Genomic DNA, 25327 nt, shown 5'->3' with positions numbered 1-25327 from the left:
GTTGACTCAACCTGTCATCCTTCCAATGTCGGCTAAATGAGTACCAGTGTGTACTGCTAGTAGGGCACTGCATCAGTGACACACTCGCGCTTCCAAGAAATGATAGCTACCCCGGCAGCTAAGCTGCCATACGCAAGAAGAAAAAGAAGTTAGTCGATTTTGTTATTCTGTCTGTTTGTCTGTGAATCACCTGCACATCACATTTAAACCGGTCTTCATGAAACTTCACCGTATTTTAGAGTTTGGCAGAAGCAAAAAGCCTATTGATTTTGAGGTCAAAAGGTCAACAACTTTCTAAAATCCTCAATTTTCATCTGAATGACTTGAAATTTGAAAAGGATTTATATTTCAGGTCACTGAATTCAACCAGCCAATTATTTTTGCGGTCAACATGGATCAAAACGTCAACAATAGGCTGAATTTCTAAAATTGCTAATTTTCATCTGATTGACTTGAAATTTGAAGAGGAGTTGCATATTTGGTCATTGAATTCAATCACCAATTATTTTTGAGGTCAAATTTTGTTTTAGGCATTTTGCAGGTATCGTGCTCTGCATGATGTCGTCTTTTTGTTTGTTTGTTTGTTTGTGTACAGGATATCTCAAAAAGTTGTGGACGAATCCTGATAAAATTTGGTGGGCAGGTTTGGTGTGTGAGAAGGACGAACTGAATAGATTTTGGTGAAGATCTGGATCTGGATCCAACTACTAGAATTTTTCAGTGATTCTTCACCATTGAGAGAGAGCGAAACCAATACGTAGCACGATATCTCAAAAAGTTGTGCACGAATTTGGATGAAACCTGGTGGACACGTTGGATGTGTGATAAGGAAGAATTGTTTCAATGTTGGTGAAGATCCAAATCCGGATCCGAGAATTTTTAAAGTGATTCTTCACCATTGAGAGATCGGGCTAAACTAATATATAGCATAATATCTCAAAAAGTTGTGGACTCTTTTGGATGAAACTTTGTGGACAGGTTGGGTGTGTGGCAACGATGAATTGCTTCTATTTTGGTGAAGATCCGAATCCGGATGTGGATACGAGAATTATTTAATTTTTAAAGTTATTCTTCACCTTTGAGAGATAGGGCCAAAAACGAGATAATACTGTATAGCATGATATTTCAAAAAATTGTTGGGCCTGATATGTTCTCATCAGGCATTACCTGGTGGAGGTATGCACTCTACCGAGTGCCCTTCTAGTTTTTTTAAGTGATTCTTTACCATTGAGAGATAAGCCCCGAAACGATATATAGCACGATATCTCAAAAGGCTATGAACGGATTGTGATTAAACTTTGTAGATGAGTTGGGCAAGTGACAAGAACAAGCCAAATAGATTTTGGTTATCAGTGGGATACAGTATGGCCTATAAGTCAGATACAAAACATAAACTGTTCAGCCTGGTGGAGGGAGGTATGCGCTCTTCCAAGTGCTGTTCTGCTTGAATACATGGATTTGCCCAGCTGTGAACTGCTATCATTGATCTTGATTGTATCCAGTTCATGTATATAAGAACTGTTTCTTCATATTTCTCACTGGGGTATCAGTCATTTGCAAAGGTAATGATAATGTTTTTGGAAAATCTGTTTGTTGATTGTTTGGCAAATCCTTCTTCAAAGAAGCAGGTTGTTAATCAACAATTAAATGTTTACTATGTTCTGAAACAGCTTTCAGGGAAAGTAAAATGAACACCATCAAAGGCATTTTGGTGCTGGTGAGCCATAATTAAAGGATGATTAAAGCTGCTCGTGGAAAGCTTTGCGAGCATGGCATTGTGCCAGACCTTGTCAGAGGCACAAAAAATGTCTAATGAGAGTGCCCTTTTCTTTGCAGTTTAGGCCATGCATCTATTATTCAAACATGAGAAAGAGCATGGCCATGACACAGCTGTGTGTGTGTGTGTGTGTGTGTGTGTGTGTGTGTGTGTGTGTGTGTGTGTGTGTGTGTGTGTGTGTGTGTGTGTGTGTGTGTGTGTGTGTGTGTGTGTGTGTGTGTGTGTGTGTGTGTGTGTGAGATTGAGATTATATATATATATATATATATATATATATATATATATATATATATATATATATATATATATATATATGCCTCGAATTCATCTGAGATGTCTAAACTACACAGATGCTTTTCAACCATTCTAGAAGAGAAGATCGCATGGTTTAGTAAGAGTTGAAGTCAGAAAAGAAAAAATATCATCAAAATGGAAGGGATCAGGCACCAGACCTTTTGATGTGGGTGCTGGAATATTCAAGCTCTCAGCCAAACCTCAAAATATGTACAGCATGATGTCATCACAGGTGAAAAAGGTATCAAAAAGGATCAATATCAAAGATGAGCTTGATTTGTGTTAAAAGTTTTTTTTTTTTTTTTAATGGAAGAATAAAAGTCAGAAAGCTTTTATTTTATCATGAGCCTGGTGTGGAGAACTGGTTTGCCTTAATTTGTTGCGAGCTTTGCAAAGGGGCTTTAGATTAGCTTTCTTAACTGGGATGGAAGTTTTGTGAGAATAATAATGTTAGCACTTCATTTATAGCACTTTTAATGTGGAAGCACAATTGGTTGTGATTGCTTCTCTGCAAGCTTCATTGAATCAACATCTGGAAGACATGTGGATGGAATAAACTGTTGAAAGAATGTTTGCAGATGGTTATGGAACTTGTCTCTAGAGCTTTAAATAAATTGGCAGACAAAATAAATTACTCAAGGAAGAGCGAGGCAACAAAGGCCAACAAAAGCAAGATGCTGATTGTAGGGCAGTGGGGCAACAGTCAGACACAACGAGCAAGGAGATGAACAAACAGGAAAAATGAAAGGGAGGAAATGCAGTAACTTGCAAGTTAAAGGGTTGGTTTAGGTCGGGTTAATGAATAGAGAAGATCTTAGCTATGGATAGGGGGGGCTGTGAGGTCGCATAATATGGTAATGTTCTACTAATAGAAGCCCTGGAATGGGTAGAGGTGGTGGGATTGAACCACCTCCAGAAGGTAGTGACACAAATGGGGGGGGGGGAGAGGAATAAAAGAGTGGATTTGGGCAGTGAACATGGAATTTGGGAGCTCATCAAGATAGGGTTACTGGGAAGAACACGTATCCTGGAGTATCTGGAGATGGTCAGATGGCTGAGAGGGAGAGAGAGCAGAGGGAGCAAGACTGGAGCAGAGATCCTGAAAAGTTGAAACTCTGAAAATACAGTGGCCACCAACCTGTCTGCAATGTTAGAGCAACAAGTTCTTTCCTTTCGCTTCATCACAGTTAATGCCAATTTGTACCTTTTATGTTCCACAAATCGAGGAGAGAGACGTCTGATGTTGGGTGCCAGTCCATAAGGGGAGAACAATGCTCTATTGAGGTACGGAGAAGTCTTGCAGGCTGAGTATTTCAGATTGATCTACAAGGAATAACTAGGAATGATGTAGGATGCTCAGTTTGTGGCTGGCTTTGGAGGATAGCTTTACTTTATGGTTTACTTACTTTGGAGGCTATGAGAAGTCTTAGCTGTTGATGAGGCCTCGAAGTTCAAGAGACTGAGCTTATGAAAAGAAATCACGTTTTCACTTTTATCCCTTGTCGTCAATATATCCGAATACCATAATCCTAAACAGGAGCATTGGTTCAGAAGCAGTTTCTTTGCAGAAAACATACTGTGCGATTTGCTCATGGCAGCCAGGGCAGGATTTCGAAAATTGGCCAGGATATTGAAACACAATGGCCTCCTTTAATAAAAGTTATCGGGAGATCTTTCATGTCTGCAAATCAAACACAGCAGATGAAACTGTTTGCTTAATGTCTTCTGCAAAAGGCCGGTGTACAACGTGATTTAACATATTGGCTGCAGAATGCCAATAGTTTGCAGTCAGGTCCTCTCCCATTTCAAGATTAGGGGGGAAAGTGTGTCCAGTACTTTATCTCTGAGTTCTCCTGTCAGAATCTCCAGGATCTGATACCCTCCAAGTCCAGTATGTATATAAAAAATAATGATTTTTCAATCTATTTATTGGCATCATCAAAGTAGCCCATTACATTTGAAGCATGATTTTGTAAAGGTAGAGTTTTCATAGACCTATGGAAATGTAGATCAACACAAATACATTTATTTTCCTACTTGGCACTTGTTTGTTGGAGGGGTCTTGCTGTTAAGCAGCTTTTTGCTGCGGGATTAAACAAGAGGTAAGCCGTGCTGATAAACAGACCTTCTGTCACCTTAAAATCAAAAAGTTCCACCTGACAATTGAGTAACTTAGAACCTTTTGATTCTAAGGTGATGTTTTGGTAGCACATAGGTAATTGAGGCTAAAATCTCTTCATTTTACTCTTATACTGTCCTGTTTGAATTGCAAGAAATGGTTTTGATTCCTTACTTCCTTTTCCTGACCATATCAATGTTCATGCTTGATCCCATCATGAAGCAATGTCACCCCCTCACCCCCTCTCATCCTCGCCCCTCCTCCCCACCTCCCCCAAAGTCCTTGAACTTTATTTTATCTTGGCTTATAAGCCACCCAGCGCCAAATTTGTTGGACTAATACTTCACCGTGAGGGATTTCAAGCTATTCTTCTTCTTTTTTTTTCGTCTTAATGAGCCATCAAAGCATACAAATGGGGTACAAGAGTCCGAGTTCACTTCAATCAATGCCAATCCTTCGCATGCCTCCATTTTGAACAGCAACTTTTCACAATATTGAAGGTTATTAGCTGAAACTTTGTCTTGCGAGGATAAATAAAGTGTCAGTATGTTTGAGAGAAAGATACAATTTAGAGTGAGCATTGCCAGCACTTTCAATAAATTCCAAATCGATTCCAAATTCCTGCACACTCGGTTTAGTATCCTGCGTCAGAGTGGAAACACATCCAGGATTGCAACCCCTAGCCAATGAAACTGTCTTGGCAGCTTTCGGCACCTAACAGCAGAATAAGGATACACAAACAAACAATATTTCCAAAAATGCATCTAATCACGTCCAGCCTCGATAAAGCTTTTTCTCTTCTTATTCTCGGAGCCTGTTTGTTGGATATGAGGACACACATAAAATGCTCTGCTGTGTTTGGCTCATGGCCTTGGATAAAATCCATTAAATATCTTGGTAGGATTTATGAAATGGGGTGGGATGGTATAGTGGTTAAAATCACAACACAGGGATCCATACAAGGCTGGAAGGCCATTTTGCAAATTTATCATCGATAACTGTGTTTCTTCAAAAATGTCGACTGAGCTGGTTTGGAATCTCACCGTTTTATTTATATCCTTATTGATTTATGGACTGTATTGAATATTTTCAGAGGTGGAACACAGCCAAGAGACAAAGTTATCAGGCCATATTTGGATATTGGTTGAAAATGTTGACTGCTTATTGTGTTTTGTTTGGTTGTTTTGCTCACACTGAGACTGTAAATGACGACATTAAATGGGAGAACTACATTAAACCGCCGACTCCATGAAGCAGGATTTATATATATATATATATATATATATATATATATATATATATATATATATATATATATATATATATATATATATATATATATTGTATTTACACCGTCAATAAATCGAATTTCTCCACTTATTTGCCTTCTTCCTGAAAAAGTGGAAAACTCATTCTGAATGGCTGTGAGGGAAACAAATTTCCACACAAAGAACAATGTCCGCAAAATTTCCCAATTGATGTAATCACATTCAGCACTGTTAAGGTCTGAGAAGGGTCTGGTATGCAAGGTGGTTGAATAGGTTTGGTTTGTGTCAGCACTTGCACAAGGCTCAAAGGCAGATTATGGGTGGGGCAATATGCACCTGCTCCATACCTTGTGTAACCTTCTTGGTCCCAGTTATATATTCAGTATCCTGAATATCTGTACCAGAGGGCTCGATAGCCAACACTATAATGGATCGTTTCAAAAGAAAAATATATTTCGTTGTGCAGAGCCAAAAGGACCATTAAGTATGTTTTATACAAGGGGCATCTTGCCCCAGTGGCCCCAGATTAGAACGTCAACTCGCATTATGACCAGTAGCATTGGCCAAAAAGTGCGGGTCAAACTAGTAGTGCAGAATCTGGAAAGTTAAATGGGGATCTCTTTCGGTTTCCAAAAACAAAGACCTTCGAGTCTGTAAGGCGTACGCAGCTGTGGAATAATTCACTTTTCGACCCAACTTGATGCAGCTTACGGTTCATAGTTTTTAAAGCATTGAGGCTTGCCAGTATTCAGGGAATCTGCAACCACATTCTCGTTTAAGATCCCATTTATATTAAGATCCATTTTCAAAATGAATCGGTGATTATATGCGTTTTGAACTAAATGATGCAGAGTATTTCTACCACTGTAGGAAGCAAAATGTGGTTACTATTTTGGGCATTAGCTTGTCAGAGCAAAAAAAATGGGCTCATGCCCACCTGTTTTTGCTCAGAGGAAGGTAATCTTATAAGAACCTAGTTGATAAAATCTGTTTATCTTATCCACTGTTGCAAACCAACATGCACTTGCGTTCACTATTCCATCGTGTGCGTATACTCTGCCCAAATTGAAAAATTAAATTCCTGCCGATCCCTAGAGAGTACATGGGTACCACTGAGTGACATTACCCCACTGAAGCATCATGATGGCTAAAATGCCAATGTTATGCTGAAATGATGAGCAGATTTTAAATTTTCACTTCACTTGTGTTGTCCCCTCCCTCCCTCCATGAAATATTTGATATTTTCATTTGTACATATTGAAGTTGTTGGAACAGCTAATGGGTCGAGTAATCGGGATTGCAACATTGATGACAAAGAAGTGGTTGGGAATGAGCAGGCACAAGATGGACCAACGATTAAGGTTGGCCATGTTATAGTGATAATACCAAGAGGAATGATGGGCCAAATGACCTTTTATTGTGTGTGATTGAAAAAACAAAACCTAGTGTATTTCTTATCATGCCATAACATTCGTAGAAATTCGTTATATGTATCTACATTTCCTTATGTTTATAGACCAGTATGGTGGTGAAGGGAACTAAACACCGGTTGCCTCGATTGTTTCTTTACACAGGAATGGAAGCAAAAATCTTGTGGCAGGACGATGACAGCCAATAAAGGAGCCGGAGCAAAGCAGTCCAGTTCTGGCAAACCAGCTGATGAAAGGTGGGATGTATATAACATCTGTACACCTTGTGTCATCATCTGTGTTTGAAAGAATTTTACAAACAAATTATTCATGAAAGCATTTCAGGTTGGCTGAGTAAGTTGATTAAGTGGATGGAGGGGTGGTTTGGGGGGTGGGAGTAAATATTGCAGATAAACTGTAACACCCACATGAAAGGCTCAGCCCAAACTCCTTATTTACACATACATTGCTCATGAGCACACACATCAAATTCGTTCAGAATCCTCTGCTGTTTTCCTGAAAAAAAAAACACGATAATAAGGTTATTATAGTTATCTGCTGTAAAAGATCACAAAATGCTGACGTTTTGGGCTTTACCTTTATCATTCGTCAGAGCAGAAAGGAGAGCCGGTCTCTCTCCTTTGTTCCAATGAAGGGCAAAGTCTGAAAAGGCAGCGTTTGGTGGTCTTTAACCACTTTTTTCTTTAACCACGTTTGGTGGCCAAGTTACAGCGGATAACTTTAACCACTTTATTCTCGTGTTTTTATTTTCTTGCATCTCCATTTCAAAGACCGATAGTTATTTGCTGAAATTAGCAACTATTTTCATCTTTACCCTTACCTTGTTCAAATATTTCATTCTGATCAAGAATGATTGCCAATTTACTACACCTGCCTGGGGATTGGATCAAAATGGGCTCCTTGCACTGTAATCCACGCAAAATATTATCCAGGAGTCCCTCAACACTGACTCCGACTAAATCTCCTCTTATTAGTTACACAAATATAATTCACCAGGTTTGAATCTACCTCGAGTTTTGGACACCTCTAGGTTTATGAATTGCTCTCCGTAGGTTCATTAAAATAGATCTAGTGATTAACTTTACAATAAAATATTATATTATGGTAACCTATGGCCTGTTATGTCAGTGTATACGAAGAAGAAATGTTATTTTTGGAGAACTTTCAGACCTACAGTCATCCAACAATGTAACAAGTTATGTGAGGGGTGATGAGTTGGGATGGGCCCAATGAGGGCCATCCATCACATAACATATATTTTTGGACGGTCCATCTCCCAGCAGATGGAAACATGGTGTCAGAAATAAAAATAGGACCGCACATCATGAAGCTCACGTTGATCAGGAGCAACAGTCACTCAACCCCCTCCCCCTCCCCCCCCCCCCCGTAGACCTTAAAATTTATTAATGCCGTGAACAAACTTTAACACATCACGGATGATGAAGGTTGTGGTCAACTTTCATTGAACTTGTGTGTGTGGTTTCGGAGAAGGGAGCAAATACCTATTTTGGGGGGTCAACCCCCCCCTCCCCATAAAATGAGCGCATATTTTGATGTGGTCAATACACCTTCATGAGGCATCAGATATGAAGCTTGTGGTCAGGTTTCATCAAAATTATGTGTTTGGTCAAGCGATAATGACTGAAGTGTTTACGGACTGACTGACTCACTCGCTCACTAATTTATGGACATGGCTTGATCGCATAAGCTCACCGGACTAAAGTCCAGGTGAGCTAAAACACATTCAGAATGTTCCAGAAAATTGACCCAGCTGCAGTTAGAAGACTGGCAAGTTGGCTAGAAGGTATGCACACTCACCTCTGAGCTGCTTGCCTGTGCTTGATTCTTGGCCCAGCTATAAACTGTCATCCCAGTGTTCCATAGGAAGGGTGATTTATGAAAGTGGGTGCCATCCCTCAGATGGACATTAAACTGGGCATCCCATTTGCCGGCATTAGTTGGTGCACGTTAAAGATCCCACGGTTTCCTTCGCAAAGAATATGCGAGCTATCACTGACACCATGAACAAATTACAAATTCCTGCGCTGACTTCCTGTGTCGGAGTGGCGACCCATCAAAGATTGTAACCCTCATCACGAAACTGCTTCGGCAGAACCAACACCCTGTATAGAGCATCGTACATGATGAAGACAGTTGGAACAAGACCTGATGTTTTAAAGATTGATGCGACGGGCAGTTATCATTTGTGTGTTGGTTTGACTTCCATGCACTCCTGAGCCACCAGACGAAAGTAGTTGACAACTGGTGATTGATTGCATCGGGGATGTGCACGGGAAGCTTTTAGGCGGTAAAAAAAAACATACTCTTGGAAGTAGGAACTGCCACACCAACCTTATATTTTTTACATTACGAGAAGTGTTTCTGTTTTTGACTTGTATGCACTCTTGAATCACTGCACAGAATGCATTGAAAACTGGCGGTTGTACTCGAGGTGTTGGTTTTAGGCGATGTAAAAAAAAAAGAAAAGAAAAATCATAGCCCCTCAGGTTGAGGTTGGGGGGAAGACGCCAATTCTATGCATGTAAATGTGTATCATATAACGCCATCTGATGAGAGCTGGCATTACAAATCATAAATAATACTCAAATTATCTGCATGAAAACCGTAGGCATGACAAAACTGGGGGAATTAACCCATCTGAAAGGACAGATTCTTTGCGAGTTGTTAAATAAACGAAAATGGACATCTCCTTGGGGGGGGGGGGAAGAGATAATATTGATAAGGAATGGAAAGCTTACTTATCAGACTCTGTGGCATAATGGCTAGAGTGTATGCTGCAAGTCTGGGAGGTTGGTGGTTAAAACCGTGGCAGAGTCATACCAAAGATTTTATAAAAATGGCACGTGCTGCTTCCTCGCTTGATGCTCAGCATTTATATAAAGATAAGAGCAGGAGAAATCCCTGGAGTTAGATATACATGGGAAAGAGGAAATTCCTCTGAAGGAAATTCCACGCTAAACGCGGTGAGAAAAGCGGTGCCATTTTTGTGATGTCACTTGTACCCAGTGTGCTCAGGAATTGTTGGCACTTCCCCCAAGCTCAGTGGCTGTTTTTCTCATCCAACAGTCCTGCATAGTGACTTATTAATTCGGCTATTTCTCCATGTGTGTGAGATGTATGTGTGGCAGCTCCACGATGAACCCAAGATTCTGTTATAAAAAAAAGGAAAATATATGCTCTTGAACGAAAATAACGAATGGGAGAATGACCTGGATTGTAATAAGGTTGAAGGTCCAGAAGAAGAGACGTGTGAAGAGGAACTCTAATCAGCTATTTATATATTAAGGAAAGGCAGCAGGTCCAACTGGATTCTTCCTCAAAATGATAGAGGTAGCTGGAGATGGATAAATTAAGTGGAGGATGAAGTTGTGTATAAAGGTCTGGGCAAAAGGAGTGAACCCTGAAGATTGAGCAAATAACTCCATTGTGCTCTTGTTCAAGATGAAGTGTGACTCTTTATGATGTTCATCTTACCGAGGATAATTATACGAATTGAGCAGGCATTGAAACTTTTTGATAAGGTGATTGAAAGAATTCTACGAAAAGTTGTAAGTATGGACAACCATTTTGGTTTTATTCCAGGAAGATCAACAGCAGAAATTATTTTTATTTTGAGGCAATACAAAGAGAAGCATTTGGCAAATAAAAGGAAACTGTATCATGTTTTTGTTGATGCATTGAAAGCATATGATCGAGTACCAAAGGCAGTTGTTGAATGGACTCTCGGAAGGCAGCTCTTGCTGAAATAAATGGTAAAAGTATTTCTATTTTTTTTTGTCCACATTGTCAAGGCTCGTATGAGAGCTAACACACAACGCACAGCAATGAGGGGGCGTGAGACAAGAGGGGCGGGAGAGGGAAGGACAAAACAGTGGGGAACAGAGACATTAGGAGATCTGTGGAAGGGAGAGGGATTGGGTGGGGAACATGGGGTCTACAAGATGAACATCACAGGGACTTTCAGGAATGAAAGCAGGAAATTTGAAGGAGGTGGGTTTGGGGTGGATTAACGGGGGTAGAAAAGATCGAGGTTTTGGATGGGCGGAGATAAGAGGTGGTGGTGAACAGCTGTTTTGAAGGCCTGGATGGAAGAATGGGATTGAAGAGATTGTGGGAGTTTATTCCAAAGGTGGGGAAAAAAGAGGAATAAAAGAGTGAAGGTGAGCAGTGATTCGTGATTTTGGTAGTTTTATCAGAAGGGGGTTGCTGGCGCACCTTGAGCACCCTGCGGAAATATGAGGGTGGGGGGGGGACATATCGCAGACAGAGCGGGGGGGGCGCTACCAGAGAGGAGATGGCAGAAGACAAAAAGGCCACCGACCTGCCTGCGGTGAGAGAGAGCGAGAGGCCCAAAGACTCAGCCTCACTAGGCCGAGGAAGGACTTTGCACGACGGAGGATTCCAAGTCGGCGACTGGCTTTGGAGGCCAGATTGGAAATGTGACTTTCCCAGGAAAGATCATGGCACATAGTGAGACCCAGAAACTTGAATGAATGGACTTCTTCCAGTGGATTGTTGAGAAAGTAGATGGGGGGGGGGTCCAAATGCTCCTTTCGGAGAGACATAGTGAGAGTGTGAGATTTGGCAGGATTGAAAGACATGTTCCACATTTTGGTCCAGTTTGTGGTTTTACCCAGATCTGCAGAGAGCGAAGAAGCTGCTGCTTGCCGGTCTGAGGGATGACAGATGGTACGGCAGAGGGTGGAGTCATCAGCAAAGAGATAGAGGATTTTCCAGAGTCGGAGAGATCGTTGATGAAAACCACAAACTGAACAACGCCAAGAACATTGCCTTGAGGAACTCCAGCCTGGATAGGAAGAGGGGGTGAGAGAACTCTATTTAGGGCCACATGTTGGCTGCAACAGCTGAGGAAGTCTGCGAGCCATGCGTGGAGATGGCTGAGGATACCATAGGAAGAGAGTTGAGTTTGCAGGGCAGGGTGCCAGACTGTGTCAAAAGGATTCGATATGTCGAGGGATATGGCTCTGATTTCATGTCTGGCATTGAGTACCTCCATCCATTGTTGGGAGAGCAGAAGCAGCATATCTAGGGTAGAGTGACCTGGTCTGAAACCAAATTTATGATCGGAAATTAAGCCATTGGAGAAGAGGAAGGATTTAATGTCTGAAGCGATGATGGATTTCATAACCATGCTGATGATTGGGAGAAGGCTAATTGGTCTGTAGTTGCAGGGATCTGTTTTTGCACCTTTTTCTGCAGGGCAGTAAAGTTTGCTTATTTCCAAGCAGATGGCAGATGACCTTGAGCAAATGAGAGGGTGACGAGAACAGAGAGAGGGTGGGCAAGAGCAGAAGAGCAGGTTTTTAGGACACGTGGGCTGATGCTGTTTGGACCGGTTGCAGAATCTGAGTCGAGGTTTGACAGCAAGCTCTCCACTTTGTCAGAAGAAAAGGACACAAAGTCCAGGGACAGTTGGGTGCGACTGGGTAAGGTGGGGACAGAAAGCGATGGTTTTCAGACACAAGATTTTGATGCAAACACTGAGTTAGGTATTCAGCCTTTTCATCTGCGGTATCGGCAGTGCGGCCATTTGAGGTGAGGGAGAGGATGGAGGGGGAACGTACACCAGAAACAGATTTGATTAGATGCCACCAGGATTTGGAGGAGGGAGAGAGGTTTGAGAGTTCAGACTTGAGATTGGAAAGATGATGTTTTCTGGCTCTCCTGAGGGTAGACACACACTTGTTCCGAGCTTTATGGAAGGAACTGAGATTGCCCTCAGTTGGGTTTGCTTTCCATGAGGCAAAGGCAAGTTGTTTCAGTACAACTGCCTCACCACAAGCTTCAGTGAACCATGGGCAGGAGGAAGGGTAGGACAACTGAAGACGAGAGTGGATAAATCTGTGCATGAGAGAGAGAGCAAGTTTCTTTGAAAGAATTCCCAGGATGAGTTGATGTTGGAGAAAGTAGCGATAGGAGATCAGTCTCAAAGTTTGATGGCTACTTGGAGACCCTGCCCGTCGCCCTGAGTGAAATGCCAAACTCAACAGCGCTGAGGTGGTTTTCTGATAATAGCCAGAGAGATGTCCACTTTGACAAGCACGTGCTCAGAAGAACCTTTTGGAGCGGAGGAAGAACAGCAGATATTTTCAGGGAAATTTCTCAAAATCAGATCCAGAAGAGATGGAGTACAGTTGGTTGAGATCCGGGTCGGGAAGTGGACCGATTTGAGTCAGTCCCAATGAGTCGCAGAAGTCTTTTGCTGCAGTGCCATGACAGGTGAGAGAGGTATGCATGCCCAGCCAACTGGCATGATGACAATTGAAGTCACCACATATGAGGAAATGAGAGTTCAGATGAGAGGATAGAAGTTGGTCCATGTTTTCGGATAGTAAGGTGTAAATGGAGTCATCACCCTTTGGTGGACGGTACAGTACACATATAAACACGAGGTGGGTGTGGAGGGGAAGCTGTAGCCAGATATATTCCTGGGGGTGTGGGAGAGTGAGGGCAGTGCATCGAGAGTGAGGAATAGTCTTTGATTAAGAGAGCAACTCCTCCACCAGGACGAGCTCAGGTCTGTCATGCAGGAGGAAGGAGTAACCAGAGAGAGCTACTCGGGAGTCAGAGACGTCTTGAGGGAGGAAAGTTTCTGTTATGTCTGGTTTGTCAGTGGCAATGTGTATGGAAAGATGTGTGAGGTTTGAGCGAAGGCCCCGGATATTTGAGGTCTACACTGTTAATGAAGAGGGAGGGGAAGAGGCTTTGGGTGCAGCAGATGGGAGGAGGGGGGGGAGTAGGGAGAGTTGTTGAAAGAGTGAGGGGGATCGCAGAAGAGCTAGGGGAGGGGGTGGATGAGGAGGAGAAAAGGCTCTGTGGTACTGGATTGAAGTACAGTGGGGAGTAATAAGAGAGGGGGCAAAAGGCAGTTGAGGATTTCAGGAGGTGGAGTGATGAGATGGAGATGGAGATGGAGGTGTGAGGGCAGGGGAAGGAGGCAGCTTTGTGGATGTGAGGTGGAGGGGGAACTTTGAGAATGGTGAGTGAGTCGGGTGAATGGTGGGAGAAGGTCCATTTTGTATACCCTGGAGTGTTCATTTTGTATACACCATATTCCCCACCCAATCCCTCTCCCTTCCACAGATCTTCTAATGCCTCTGTTCCCCACTGTTTTGTCCTTCCCACACCCCTCTTGTCTCATGCCCCCCTTGCTGTTTGTTGTGCGTTTGCTCTCATACGAGCCTTGACAAGGTATACAAAAAAAAGGGTGAGTGGGGAGAGTTGAGAGAGAAGGGTGAGGGGGGAGTTTTTGAGAAAGGTGAGAGGGAAGCTTGGAGGGAGAAGAGTGTGATGGTTACATTGAGAGGGAGGGGTGAGAGGGGTGAATTGGCACTGAAGTTGGAAAATAAGAATGGTTGATGGAAAGCGAACAAGCATAGCAAACCTGGGTATGTTTAATTTTCAGTTCGGAAATGCGATTAAAGACACTACTTGATAGATGCAATAAAGGCAAATTAAGAGAATAGAGAGAAGAAACGCTGTAACAGTTGGATTTTTTTAGATAACGTATGAAGGAAAGGTGGAATTGAGAGCTGTCTGTTGAAGTGGAAAAAGAGTAGTGAATTATGATACAATAATGAGAACCACACATGCGAAAGAGGAAGATGAAGCATTATAAGAGATCGCTTTATTATCATTATTTTTTGAGAGTTTTCATCAGATTAGGTGAAGGAAAGGTTGAAGAAAAAAACATCGTGAGGTGAATGGTGAATTTGGATCGGTTACGGGAGAAGCACGTGGTTATGGGAGGTGTATTGTCGAAAGCGAATTTATTTATTTATTTCTCTTTAATAAGGATTGCGTAAGATTCAGAAAAGGAAAGGTTGAAGTAAAATCGTGGAGGTGTATGGTGAATTTGGATCGGTAAACGTGGAGTGAAATTGATGGATCGATGAAAAGTATCAGAATGTGGGTAGAGAGATACGTGGTTACAGGAGTTGTATAGTTAGGAAGGATACGAGGAAAATTATTATTTTTTGATGGATGATGGATTGAAGATTAGGTAAGATTCAGATATCGAAGGTTGTAGTAAAAAAATTGTGAAGGTAATGGTGAGAGTGGGTCAGCTTACATAGAATAAATATGGTGTGCCGGCAGGAGTACGAAGAAGAAGAAGGAGGATTGGGACCGGGTATGTAGGGAGAAAGGTAGGTTTCTTTTTTATTTTAATTTTATTTAAGACAAGAAAGAGAGTGTTTTAGATGGCGTGGGCGGGGGGGGGGGGGCGCATTGGGAAAGTGGGGAAAATAGTAATTGAAGGTAATAGGGAGAGAATACAAATAAAACCGATCGTGCACCTGGAAGGGAAGGATGGGTAGGCCTCAAGGAACCCGTTAAAACTAGATTGACGAAAGCTCATAAAATAGCACGATTTTTGAAACAAATCCGAATTAGGAACACACACGAAGCATGTAGGTGAGAAAATAAACAGTTAAAACGGGACAAATAACGACCGGAAACTTAACTTTGAGAAAATTGGCACGGAACCCTGAGAGAACCTGCCGACGCTCCAAACCCAAAACCGGAAGTGAAGTATTCATGAGGAATGCAGAAAAATAATCAAGAACTAGATTGGCACTCGGTAGAGCGCATACCTCCGCCTGGATCCTCATTTGGATCTTCACTAAAATCGAATCAATTTGTCCTTGTCACACACCCAAACTGTGCACTAAATTTTGTCCGAATCCATCCATAACTTTTTGAGATAACCTGTTCACAGACAGACTGGTGAAAACATAACCTCCGTCCATGCTCGGTGGCAGAGGTAATGATATGATGTATGAATAGATCAGAAAGAAAGAATTTTCAGGTCACAAATCGCCGGAAGAGATTAAAAATCAATACTAGTGAAGGAGAACATAGGAAGAGATGTGGTTGGTATGGTCATGTGCATCTACAGTCAGAAGTTGAAGCTGTAAAGAAAGCTTGCGGTAGAAGCAAGAAAGCCGAGAGGACGTCCTACAAAGACTTGGATTGAAACTGTCAAAAAGATATGGAATGTTTGGGTTTGCACGAAACTGAGGCAATGGATAGATCTGTATGGAGGAACACCATGATTCAACCAAACCTATGAAAAAAAGAGAAAATGTGTCTAAAACTGTTGTTGTTGTTTTTTCATAAGGTGAACACTTAGAGTCTTAGACCGACCACAAGCCATTGCAGAGCATTTTCTCAAAATCTCGATTTGCCACTGAGAACGGGAGCAGAATGTGCCAATAATTGACACCAGAGAGGCACCAGCTTCAGATACCAGCCTACTGACAACTCGCTCAGCACATCATAATTCGGCAGATGACATGCAAGCAACTCCACAACATCATCAGCAACAATGCTCAATGCAGCAAGAAGTGAGCAACAGAAACAACCACAACTGCAAGAAGTGACTGTTACACCACGGTTATGCACCATCGAAAAGCCAGAATGATTTGAGGACTTTGTGTGACAATTTCAAGAATACACCAACAATAATGACTCTTTGGACTCGGTTCATATAGTTTGTCAATTGAATCATTTGTCATCATTTTTGAAACCAAATTGGCAATGTCCGACATATTCGTACATAGAATTGGTTGTGTTTTGTTTCTTTGATGGTAAAAGGGATGTGGGGATGTTTGTGTTTATGTGCCACCTGTGTGTGTTTTGGATGCTGATTTGTGCAGCGTCTTGCCATGTGTTGTTGCACATGTGCACTGTGACAGGCTGTCTTGTGTTTGCTGGCTAAACAAAGATGGCGGCCCTTGCTGTGTCTGGAGAATTTAAGATCTCGGTGAAGTTATTTCTGGACAGCGTGCAGTCAAAAACAGTGATGCTCTCTTTGGGCAAGAGTGGATCAGTGCATCACCTTCATAATGCATATTTCCCACCGAGTGTACCGCTTTTCAGCCATCTAACTTTGCTGCTGCCAAAGCCGTTTCTTGGTAAGGGTTAAACTGAGAGGTTTACCATTGTATTCCCAGTGTTGTTTGTCCATACTCTGTTCTATTAAATGCTGAGCATCAAGCAAGGAAGCAGCGCTCACCATTTTTATAGTCTTTGGTATGATTTAGCCAGGATTTGAACCACCAACCTCCCAGACATAGATCGGACACGATAACCATTATGCCACCAAGTCTGGTTTTGAGACTAATAATAATAATAATAATAATAATTAATTTGTCAATCATGATATTATAAAATAATTAAGCATACATTCATGCATCTTGCCTTTCAGTCAAAATTTAAATGGCTTTAAAAAGAATGCATTTTTACTTTATTTTCTAACTCATTGTGATTTTGTGCATTGGAGGAGGTTGTAATTTGTGGTTCTCATCAAAACGACTGTTTGTAAATATTTATAGTTTCAACACATATTTACTGTAGACGGATCTTCAGCACATTCGTCAGTGGCTCAGATTCGAGCATGAATGTTTCTCCATCATTTGGAGTGTGACTTTAACATTATATGTGCAACACATGTATGATAAGTACTGTGTGTGTGTGTGTGTGTGTGTGTGTGTGTGTGTGTGTGTGTGTGTGTGTGTGTGTGTGTGTGTGTGTGTGTGTGTGTGTGTGTGTGTGTGTGTGTGTGTTTGTGTGTGTGTGATGATAGACATTTCTTTTGGTGAGGCTTCTCCTGCTGATTTGTCATTATCTTTTTGGTGGAAAATCCATTGTACTGTTTCTAAGATAGTTATATGTTTCTTATGTATTTATTTAATTCTTGTGTATTTGTGAAAACTATGGGTTGACTGACTGCATGGATGCAGCTGAGGTTGCGGATCTACTGATGTCGTTAATTTGCTGATGTGGATCCATGACTAAGGTTGTGGATCCACCATTTGGAGAGGTTCTGGGCTGAAAGGAACGAAACTTTGAGGAAGAACGGTGCCAAGCTGATGATCCATGCAGTTGGGAGTGTGTGTGTGTGTGTGTGTGTGTGTGTGTGTGTGTGTGTGTGTGTGTGTGTGTGTGTGTGTGTGTGTGTGTGTGTGTGTGTGTGTGTGTTACTTGCAAAATGGAAGGTTTTTCAAGTATATTGGTCAGTCGATTTTGTTATTCTGTCTGTCTGTCTGCCTGTTTATCGCCTACAGCTCGCAATTTTAAACCCAACTTCACGAAACTTCACCACATGATAGAGTTTGTCATAAGGAAGAAGCCTATTGTTTTTGAGGTCAAAAGGTCAACATAGGCCCAAGATCAACAACTAAGGAGGGATTTCTAAAATCCTCAATTTTCATCCGATTGACATGAAATTTGAAGAGGATTTTCATATCAGATTAATGAATTCAACCACCAATTATTTTTGAGGTCCACAAAGGCCAAAATGTCAACATAGGCTGCATTTCTAAAATTGTCAATTTTCATCCAATTGACTTGAAATTTGAAGAGGATTTATATTTCAAGTCACTGAATTCAACCACCAATTATTTTTGATGTCAACATGAACCAAAAGGTCAATGTAGTCGTCCCAAAATCAACAACTAAGGTGGTATTTCTAAAATCCTAATTTTCATCTCTTTGACTTGAAATTTGAAGAGGATTTGCATATCAGGTCACTGAATTCAATCACCAATTATTTTTGAGGTCTATATAGGCCGAATTTCTAAAATTGTCAATTTTCATCCGGTTCACTTGAAATTTGAAGAAGATTTGCATATTTGGTCACTGAATTTAACCACCAATTATTTTTGAGGTCAAATTTGTTTTATGGATTTTGCAAGCATCATGCTCTGCACAACTTCATCTTCTTGTTTGTTTGTTTGTTTGTTTGATTTTGTGTGTGTGTGTGATAGAATTGTTAGGAACAGTTGTTTGTGAAATAATGAGGTTATAGGTATGTGTGTGTGTGTGTGTGTGTGTGTGTGTGTGTGTGTGTGTGTGTGTGTGTGTGTGTGTGTGTGTGTGTGTGTGTGTGTGTGTGTGTGTGTGTGTGTGTGTGTGTGTGTGTGTAGCATTTTTTTGTGGAGTAGTACTGTCCAAGCGTTCGATGTGGAGTGTAATACACCAAAATGATCATCATGATCCCCTCGGTTGATTAGGCTAATTAATGACAAAGAACCCAGAAGAATTCCCATGTTTTAAATGCATGCCATGTTAAGGTGTATAGAGCAGCTGGCATTCTAATTACAAAATAAATCACAAAAATAATGACAACACTGTAACAAAAAATATATTAATTGATCCTAATAATATTTACAATTACAACAATAATTATTGTCGGATCTTTTGGCAATAATAAGAATGAACATATAATCTCTTCCCTCACCCGAACACACTGGTGAAAGGCAAGCTCATGCTCAAGTTGTACGGCAGGCAGGTAGGTATGCCACAAGGCCGTGAAGACCAATGGAAATTTGTTCCAACTGATAAACGGTCCCACTACTATCACAAAGTATTTATTTTAGGAGGCATGATGGAGATGTGAAATAAAGTTTGAAGGTCACCCAACTACATGTTGAACAAAAACAAGTTTGCACAGGTCTATGTTCACAAATGTTTGAAGAACAAAAGTTTGCATTTGGCCAAACAAAGTTCACCGACATTTTAAAATATAAGTTTTCTCCCCAACAATGAAGGAATGGAATGATCTTGATCTTGAGCAAGTAGCTTGATTGTGTAGTATTTTGACACACTGGTGACTTTGTTTGATTTTCGTACACACACTTTTGACTTGCTCTTGCCGAACGTATCTGTTTCATCAAAGTCGGTAAGATCTAAAAACCCTTTTGAATTGTAAATAGTTGCTTTGTTTCAGTTATCCAATGAGAATGGCATGCAGATAATTTGTAGCCTAATCTGATTTGCTTCTCTAAGCATTAATCTTCAAACTTCAAAATTCATTCGTTGTTGCACAGATTTGTTAGTTCATTCTGCTTCCAAGCCAATATGGTTCTTGCACAGGTCCGTTATGGGCTGGCAAGTTGGCCTCGAGGTACGCACACTCACCTCTAAGCTGTCTTGTCTGGTTTTGAATTGCGACCCAGCTATAAACCGTCATCCTGGTGTTTCACAGGCAGGGTGATTCATCAATGTGTGTGCCATCCCCCGGATGGACGTTAAACCGGGCGTCCCGTCTACCAGTATTAGTTTGCGGACATTAAAGATCTCATGGTGTCATCCATGAAGCGTAGGCATTGTCTTCAGAATTCTTGCCTCAGCTACAGGTAGCAAGTGGCCTGGTCTTCTTCAAGATCGCTTAACACCAGATTACATACATTGCAGTACTTGCAGTATGTCAGAGTATGGTTGTTTGCGCAGCAGCTCCTGTACTATAAACCGATTCATGTTTCCAGGTTGATTGCATGCCACATGTGAACGACCATCTTCAGCTGTGAAAGGCAACCATGATTATGATGATTATGAGATTGTTTTGTCCTTCTATTAAGCAGCTGTGGTTTAAATCTAGAAGGAGCATGCATTTGGAATGCTCTGGTGCATGCACCCTATGTAATTCCCTTATTCACATTGTACTATTGAAAGTGAACTTTCCAGCAATGTAAACAATTCCCATTCATGTACTTGCTTGGCTTAAGTCCATCCATCGTGTCAAGTTGACACAAGTCCCCACATGTGGCAGGTCTTCATGGACAAATGTAAAGCAACTGTTACAAAATTCGCCATTATTACCTTGTTTCCCCATTTATGTATCATGTAATAATTTAGTAAATGTTTAAATATCACATATTTAGTTTTTAACGACCATAGTCATACATTAAATCTTCGGTATTTATTTTTCACATGTTACATTGTTTGCTGGTGTTACACCATGGCCAAGTTCCAAATCCACAACTATATTGCCAATCCCCGCATCCTGTTTTTCCTTCGAGTCAGTGTCATGAGATGAAAGGGGATCATCCAGCTGAGGGCTCTTGGTAATAAAGCTCTTGCTGTGGCTCATGGTACATGGCCATTCACACAAACCTTACACACACAATTGTTGAGTGAGTTTTACAAGAAGCTGGTGCATTGTATTCATATTAATGAAGCACGTGCTTATTTACTGTTGAGAGGGGGCGAGCACACTTTACATTGTGGCCATGAGTCTTGCACCGACCCTTTAACTGTGAACCATTTAAATAGTCATCCATTTACCCTGTTTTGAGAAACCATCAGATGTTGGCCATCTTGTTTTTGTGATTAACCATTGTCCCATTCATACATACAATGCCCTATCCAATCCCAAGATCGGTGAGGTTTATGCATCACAATGTGTTATTCACCTCTTTGTTGATATTGGCACATGCATGACAGTAGTAAATCCATTTCATAACACTCATCAGCAGTCTTCACGTGTTGATCTTCAATCATTCACACCTTCTTGTGCAGTTGGCCAGGGGCAATGGTTCTGACCCAACTCTTTCTAGAATCGGCTGGCCAGGCCTGACGTTCGACCGGCAGTAATTTGGAATCAATACAGGGTACCGGAGATGACTCGTCTAGTTTTCGTAAAAGACCCCGTGATATATTGAACATCCACAAACCTACGCTGGACAACTCGAAGGCGAGTGCACAAACCTCTAAACTATCTTGCCAGCAGGAGTCTGCGCATGTTAATGTATGATATTACTTTAGACAAAATCATATTGTTGCGAATTCGTGCCCGCCGGCGTGCGATCGGCCACGTAACTCGAATCGCGACACGTCGCCCACCGGACGGACAACTCAGTCGTGACCCTCCGGGAACTACCGCCCGGAGCCAGTCACGGGTGGGGGTTTAACCTCACCACGATCGTGCCAATTGCCCATCCGCGCAGGATAGGGTTGCTCGCCAAATTCGACCTTCCTAAGTACCTGCGCGAGTGGTCGACCGGGCGATCGTACCACGCCACAGGCCGACTCCGGACACGAACCGCTTAAGCGGTTCGTTCCGTATTACAGGGATAACCGAGTGGAGTTATCGTCGGCCTTGACAGTTCCGATTAATTACTGGGCGTTTTAAACCCACTATCAATCCCTTACGTGATGCAAGATGGAGATTCAAAAAAAGGAAGGAGACAAAGCAAAGCGGGAAAACAGTTCACACAATGCACTTTATTTACACACACACAGACAAGCACGAATACAGCCATACAGTCATGCAACAAAAGCAAATGCAAGGAAAAGAGTTACACCGAATAAAAGGGGCAATGTACAGGCACAGACATTTAAGCAGTTCTACTTATTGGACACGGCGCCACAGCATGCATTCAACCTGAAAGAAAGAAAGCCACCCTCACAGGCAAGGAGGCAGACAGGTCCGTACACCAAATGTACGTGGATCCTGGAGGAACGGCCAGGTCCACGAGACTGGAAAGGTCTTACCCGCGTCCTCGTGATGCGATGGCGGGTAAGCCGCAATGTTCGTGCAGCTGCGCCCCGACTCCGTGCCCCTGGCGTGGTCGGCGAGTCCTCTCCGGCTTGCTCCGCGCGAGCGGTTTTGTTGGCACCACGTTTAGGGTGGGGGAGGAACGGCCCCCCCACCCCCCGGCACTATCTCAGCGCGGATGGGGGGAGGGAATCGCTGATGCTCAGGGAGAGGGGAATGGCTAGCTGGCTTAGACCCCACGACGAGACGAGCGACCCCCACACCGCAACCTCGTTGCCGACCGCCGTCTTCCCTTGACTTGAACTTGAACTCAACCAGCCGCCTGCCACCGAACCGCGCGAACTCCAACTCCCTCCAACTTCCTTGCAACTCCTCTCCAACTCCTCTCCAACTGGACTCAACTCCCCTCCAACTCCCCTGCAACTCTCTTCCTGAGTCGCCTTGCGCTCGCATCTTTATAGGCCTCAGGAGGAGCCTATATGCAAATATTCGGATCAAAACGCGATTGGAGGCGGGCCACGCCACCCTCTGTTCGGGCATGCAACAAAATTGGTCGGGCAAAAAGGGGGCGTGAAGCATTCCCGATCTGCTTTTACGGGCGAAAGGAACGCATTCACAGCGGGTTCGGAGGTGGGCTACATTACCCGATACTCGGTCATTGGATGGATGAAAAGGGGGCGTGAAGCATTCCTGATCCGCTTTTTGAAGCGAAAGGAACGCATTCACAGCCCATGGCACGACGTGTGGTAGAAAGGCGGAGGTGGTGGGAGTTTGGTTGTTGGCGGGTGTCGTTTGAGAATGGCAGTGAAGCGATGTTTGCGGGATGGAGTTGTGGAGGTAAAGAGGCGAAGGTGGTGGTGTTTGAGTTGTTGGGGGATTAATTGTCGAAAATAACAATAGAGAAAGAAAAATGGCTAACTCAAAGCGTCGCAGCCCGGATGAATCACACATATTCCCTCTATACAATGGGTTTGGGCTCACTACACATGAACTTACTGAGATATCTCACCTGAGGACTCTTTATGGTGTAATGTGAATTTCCACAACCGTAACAATATATTTTGCACATTACTTCTAAAAAAAAATATTGTTGTGGTTACCAAATTCGCAAACCACCATTCAGGTCCCTTAGGTGAGATATCTCGGTAAGTATATGTGTAGTTAGGCCCAAACCCGTTGTCTAGTGGGAATACATGTCATTCATGCGTGCTGCGACTCTTCAGGATAGCCGTTTTTCTTTTACTATCTTTATTTTGGACCAACCGCCATGATGATCACCGCCAACCGCGTCTCAACAGTCATCACAACATCAACCACCCACCGCGGCGCCGCTTCACCACAACAGCCACGACCTTGACCGTCAACCCTCGCAACCGTCGCATCGCCACCGTTCTTGCGCCGCTTGTGGGTACCGGTATTGGACTCGTGCAGGGCGCGCGCCGAACAGCGTGTACAAAACCACGGACTTTCCGCTCCAAAAACGGATCAAAAACGACACACGCCCACTTTTGTTCCGTCCAATCGGTGAGCGAGGGGCGATTTGGCCCCGCCTCCAGGGCGTTGGAGGGCGGTCGCTATATCCAAATTCATGGATCAAAATGCATTCACGCCCACTTTTTCTCGGGCCAATGGGGAGCGAGGTGAAAGGTCGAAGGCAGGGGGTCAAAGGCGAAGCCACGGGGCTTATATAAGCGGCTGCGTTCGTCAGAAAAGTGGTCGTCGTGTGCGTTGGGGTGGTGTGTGCGTTGGAAGGAGTTCGCAGGAGGAAGAGTTCGGAGTTGGGGTCGGAGCGAAGAGGACGGAGCTGTGGAGAGGCGGCGGCGGCGAGGGCAGACGAGGGGGTGCTCGCGTCGGTGCCGGGAGCTGCACACCAGGGAGGCCGACGGCGCGACCTGGTCGAGGTGGAGACGCTCGTCGCGGGACCCGAGGCAGAGTAAAAATCCTCCTTTCCCCGAGCATCAGCAACCCCCTCCTGTTTCCCCCCGCGCTGAGATAGTGCGACCAAGGGGGCCCCCTTCCCACCCCCTACCAGACACTGTCCGCGAGGCCCGCGGAGTTGGGGCACCATCGCCACTTCGCGCCTCATCATCAGACGGGTAGGCCTGACCCGGTCTCGGCCCCAGGCCCGCCTCATCCTGGAGGGTGGTTCTCTTTTCTTTTGCTTTGGGAATGTGTGTTGTCGGCGCCGTCTGTGAAGTAAAATTGTATAAGTGTTGCCGTGTGCTCGCGTAATCGGTATTAGATCTGGATTGTCGCATTTGCTTTTTGTCTTCTTTTCTATGTGCTTTTGGTGGAATTGTATATGTGTGCTTTCCGTTCATCGCGAATAAATGTGCTTTATGTTGAACTGTTTTTCCCGCTTCGCTTCGTCATTTCTTTCATTGAATCCCCATCTTGCTTCACGTAAAGGGTTGGTAGTGGGCTGAATACGCCCGATAATTAATCGAACCGTCGAGGCCGACGATAACACCGCTCGGTTATCCCGATAGTACGGAACGGGTCGCTTAAGTGGCCCGTGTCCGAAGTCGACCTGCGGCGAGGTGCGATCGCCCGGTCTACCCTCCGTGTGGGTACTTAGGTAGGTCGAATTTGGCGAGCAACCCTATCCCACGCGGGGGCCGATTGGCTCGATCGCGGTGAGACCGAAAGGTCCACCCGTGACTGGTTCCCGGCGTTAGTCCGAGAGGGTCACGACTGGATTGTCCGTCCTTTGGGCGACGTGCCGCGATTCGAGTTACGTGGCCGTTCGCACGCCGGCGGGCGCGAATCCGCAACAATATATATATATATATATATATATATATATATATATATATATATATATATATATATATATATATATATATATATTTATATATTTATACTTTTATATTGTAGGGTTGTCATTAAGTTTCTGATTTTGTTCTCCATTGTTGAATATTATAATTCCCAAAACTCCATTTGAGGATATCGTATGTAGTTTGTCAATAAAATGTTGAAAATAAAGGCAGTTGAGTTTAATGAAAATACGGGTGCAAATGGTATTTAAATTGCAGTTGGATAAACTCACTGTTTTGAACATTTACACGTCATGTTTTCTTCAAACTAGTTATTCATCATATTTGAGTTGAGGGA

The 25327-nt window shown here is 43.0% G+C and overlaps 1 protein-coding gene across 2 annotated transcripts in view; it reads left to right on the top strand.

The window, feature by feature from the left end:
- The first annotated feature begins 7032 nt into the window (after positions 1–7032).
- LOC147024422 (DENN domain-containing protein 2B-like) overlaps positions 7033–25327 on the top strand; it is a 252398-nt gene continuing 234103 nt past the window's right edge. For both annotated transcript variants that reach the window (XM_085884333.1, XM_085884331.1), the window contains exon 1: positions 7033–7124. In XM_085884333.1, coding sequence (XP_085740459.1) covers positions 7118–7124 — 7 coding nt within the window. In that variant the 5' untranslated portion in view covers positions 7033–7117. The remainder of the gene's footprint in view (positions 7125–25327) is intronic.

Source organism: Eptatretus burgeri, chromosome 6 (genome assembly GCF_056783735.1).
Source record: "Eptatretus burgeri isolate ZD-2024b chromosome 6, Ebu_testis_v1, whole genome shotgun sequence".
In the NCBI taxonomy this organism is placed as follows: Eukaryota; Metazoa; Chordata; class Myxini; order Myxiniformes; family Myxinidae; genus Eptatretus; species Eptatretus burgeri.
Note: the sequence above shows the minus strand (reverse complement) of the source record. Positions and strands in the feature narration are given on the sequence as shown.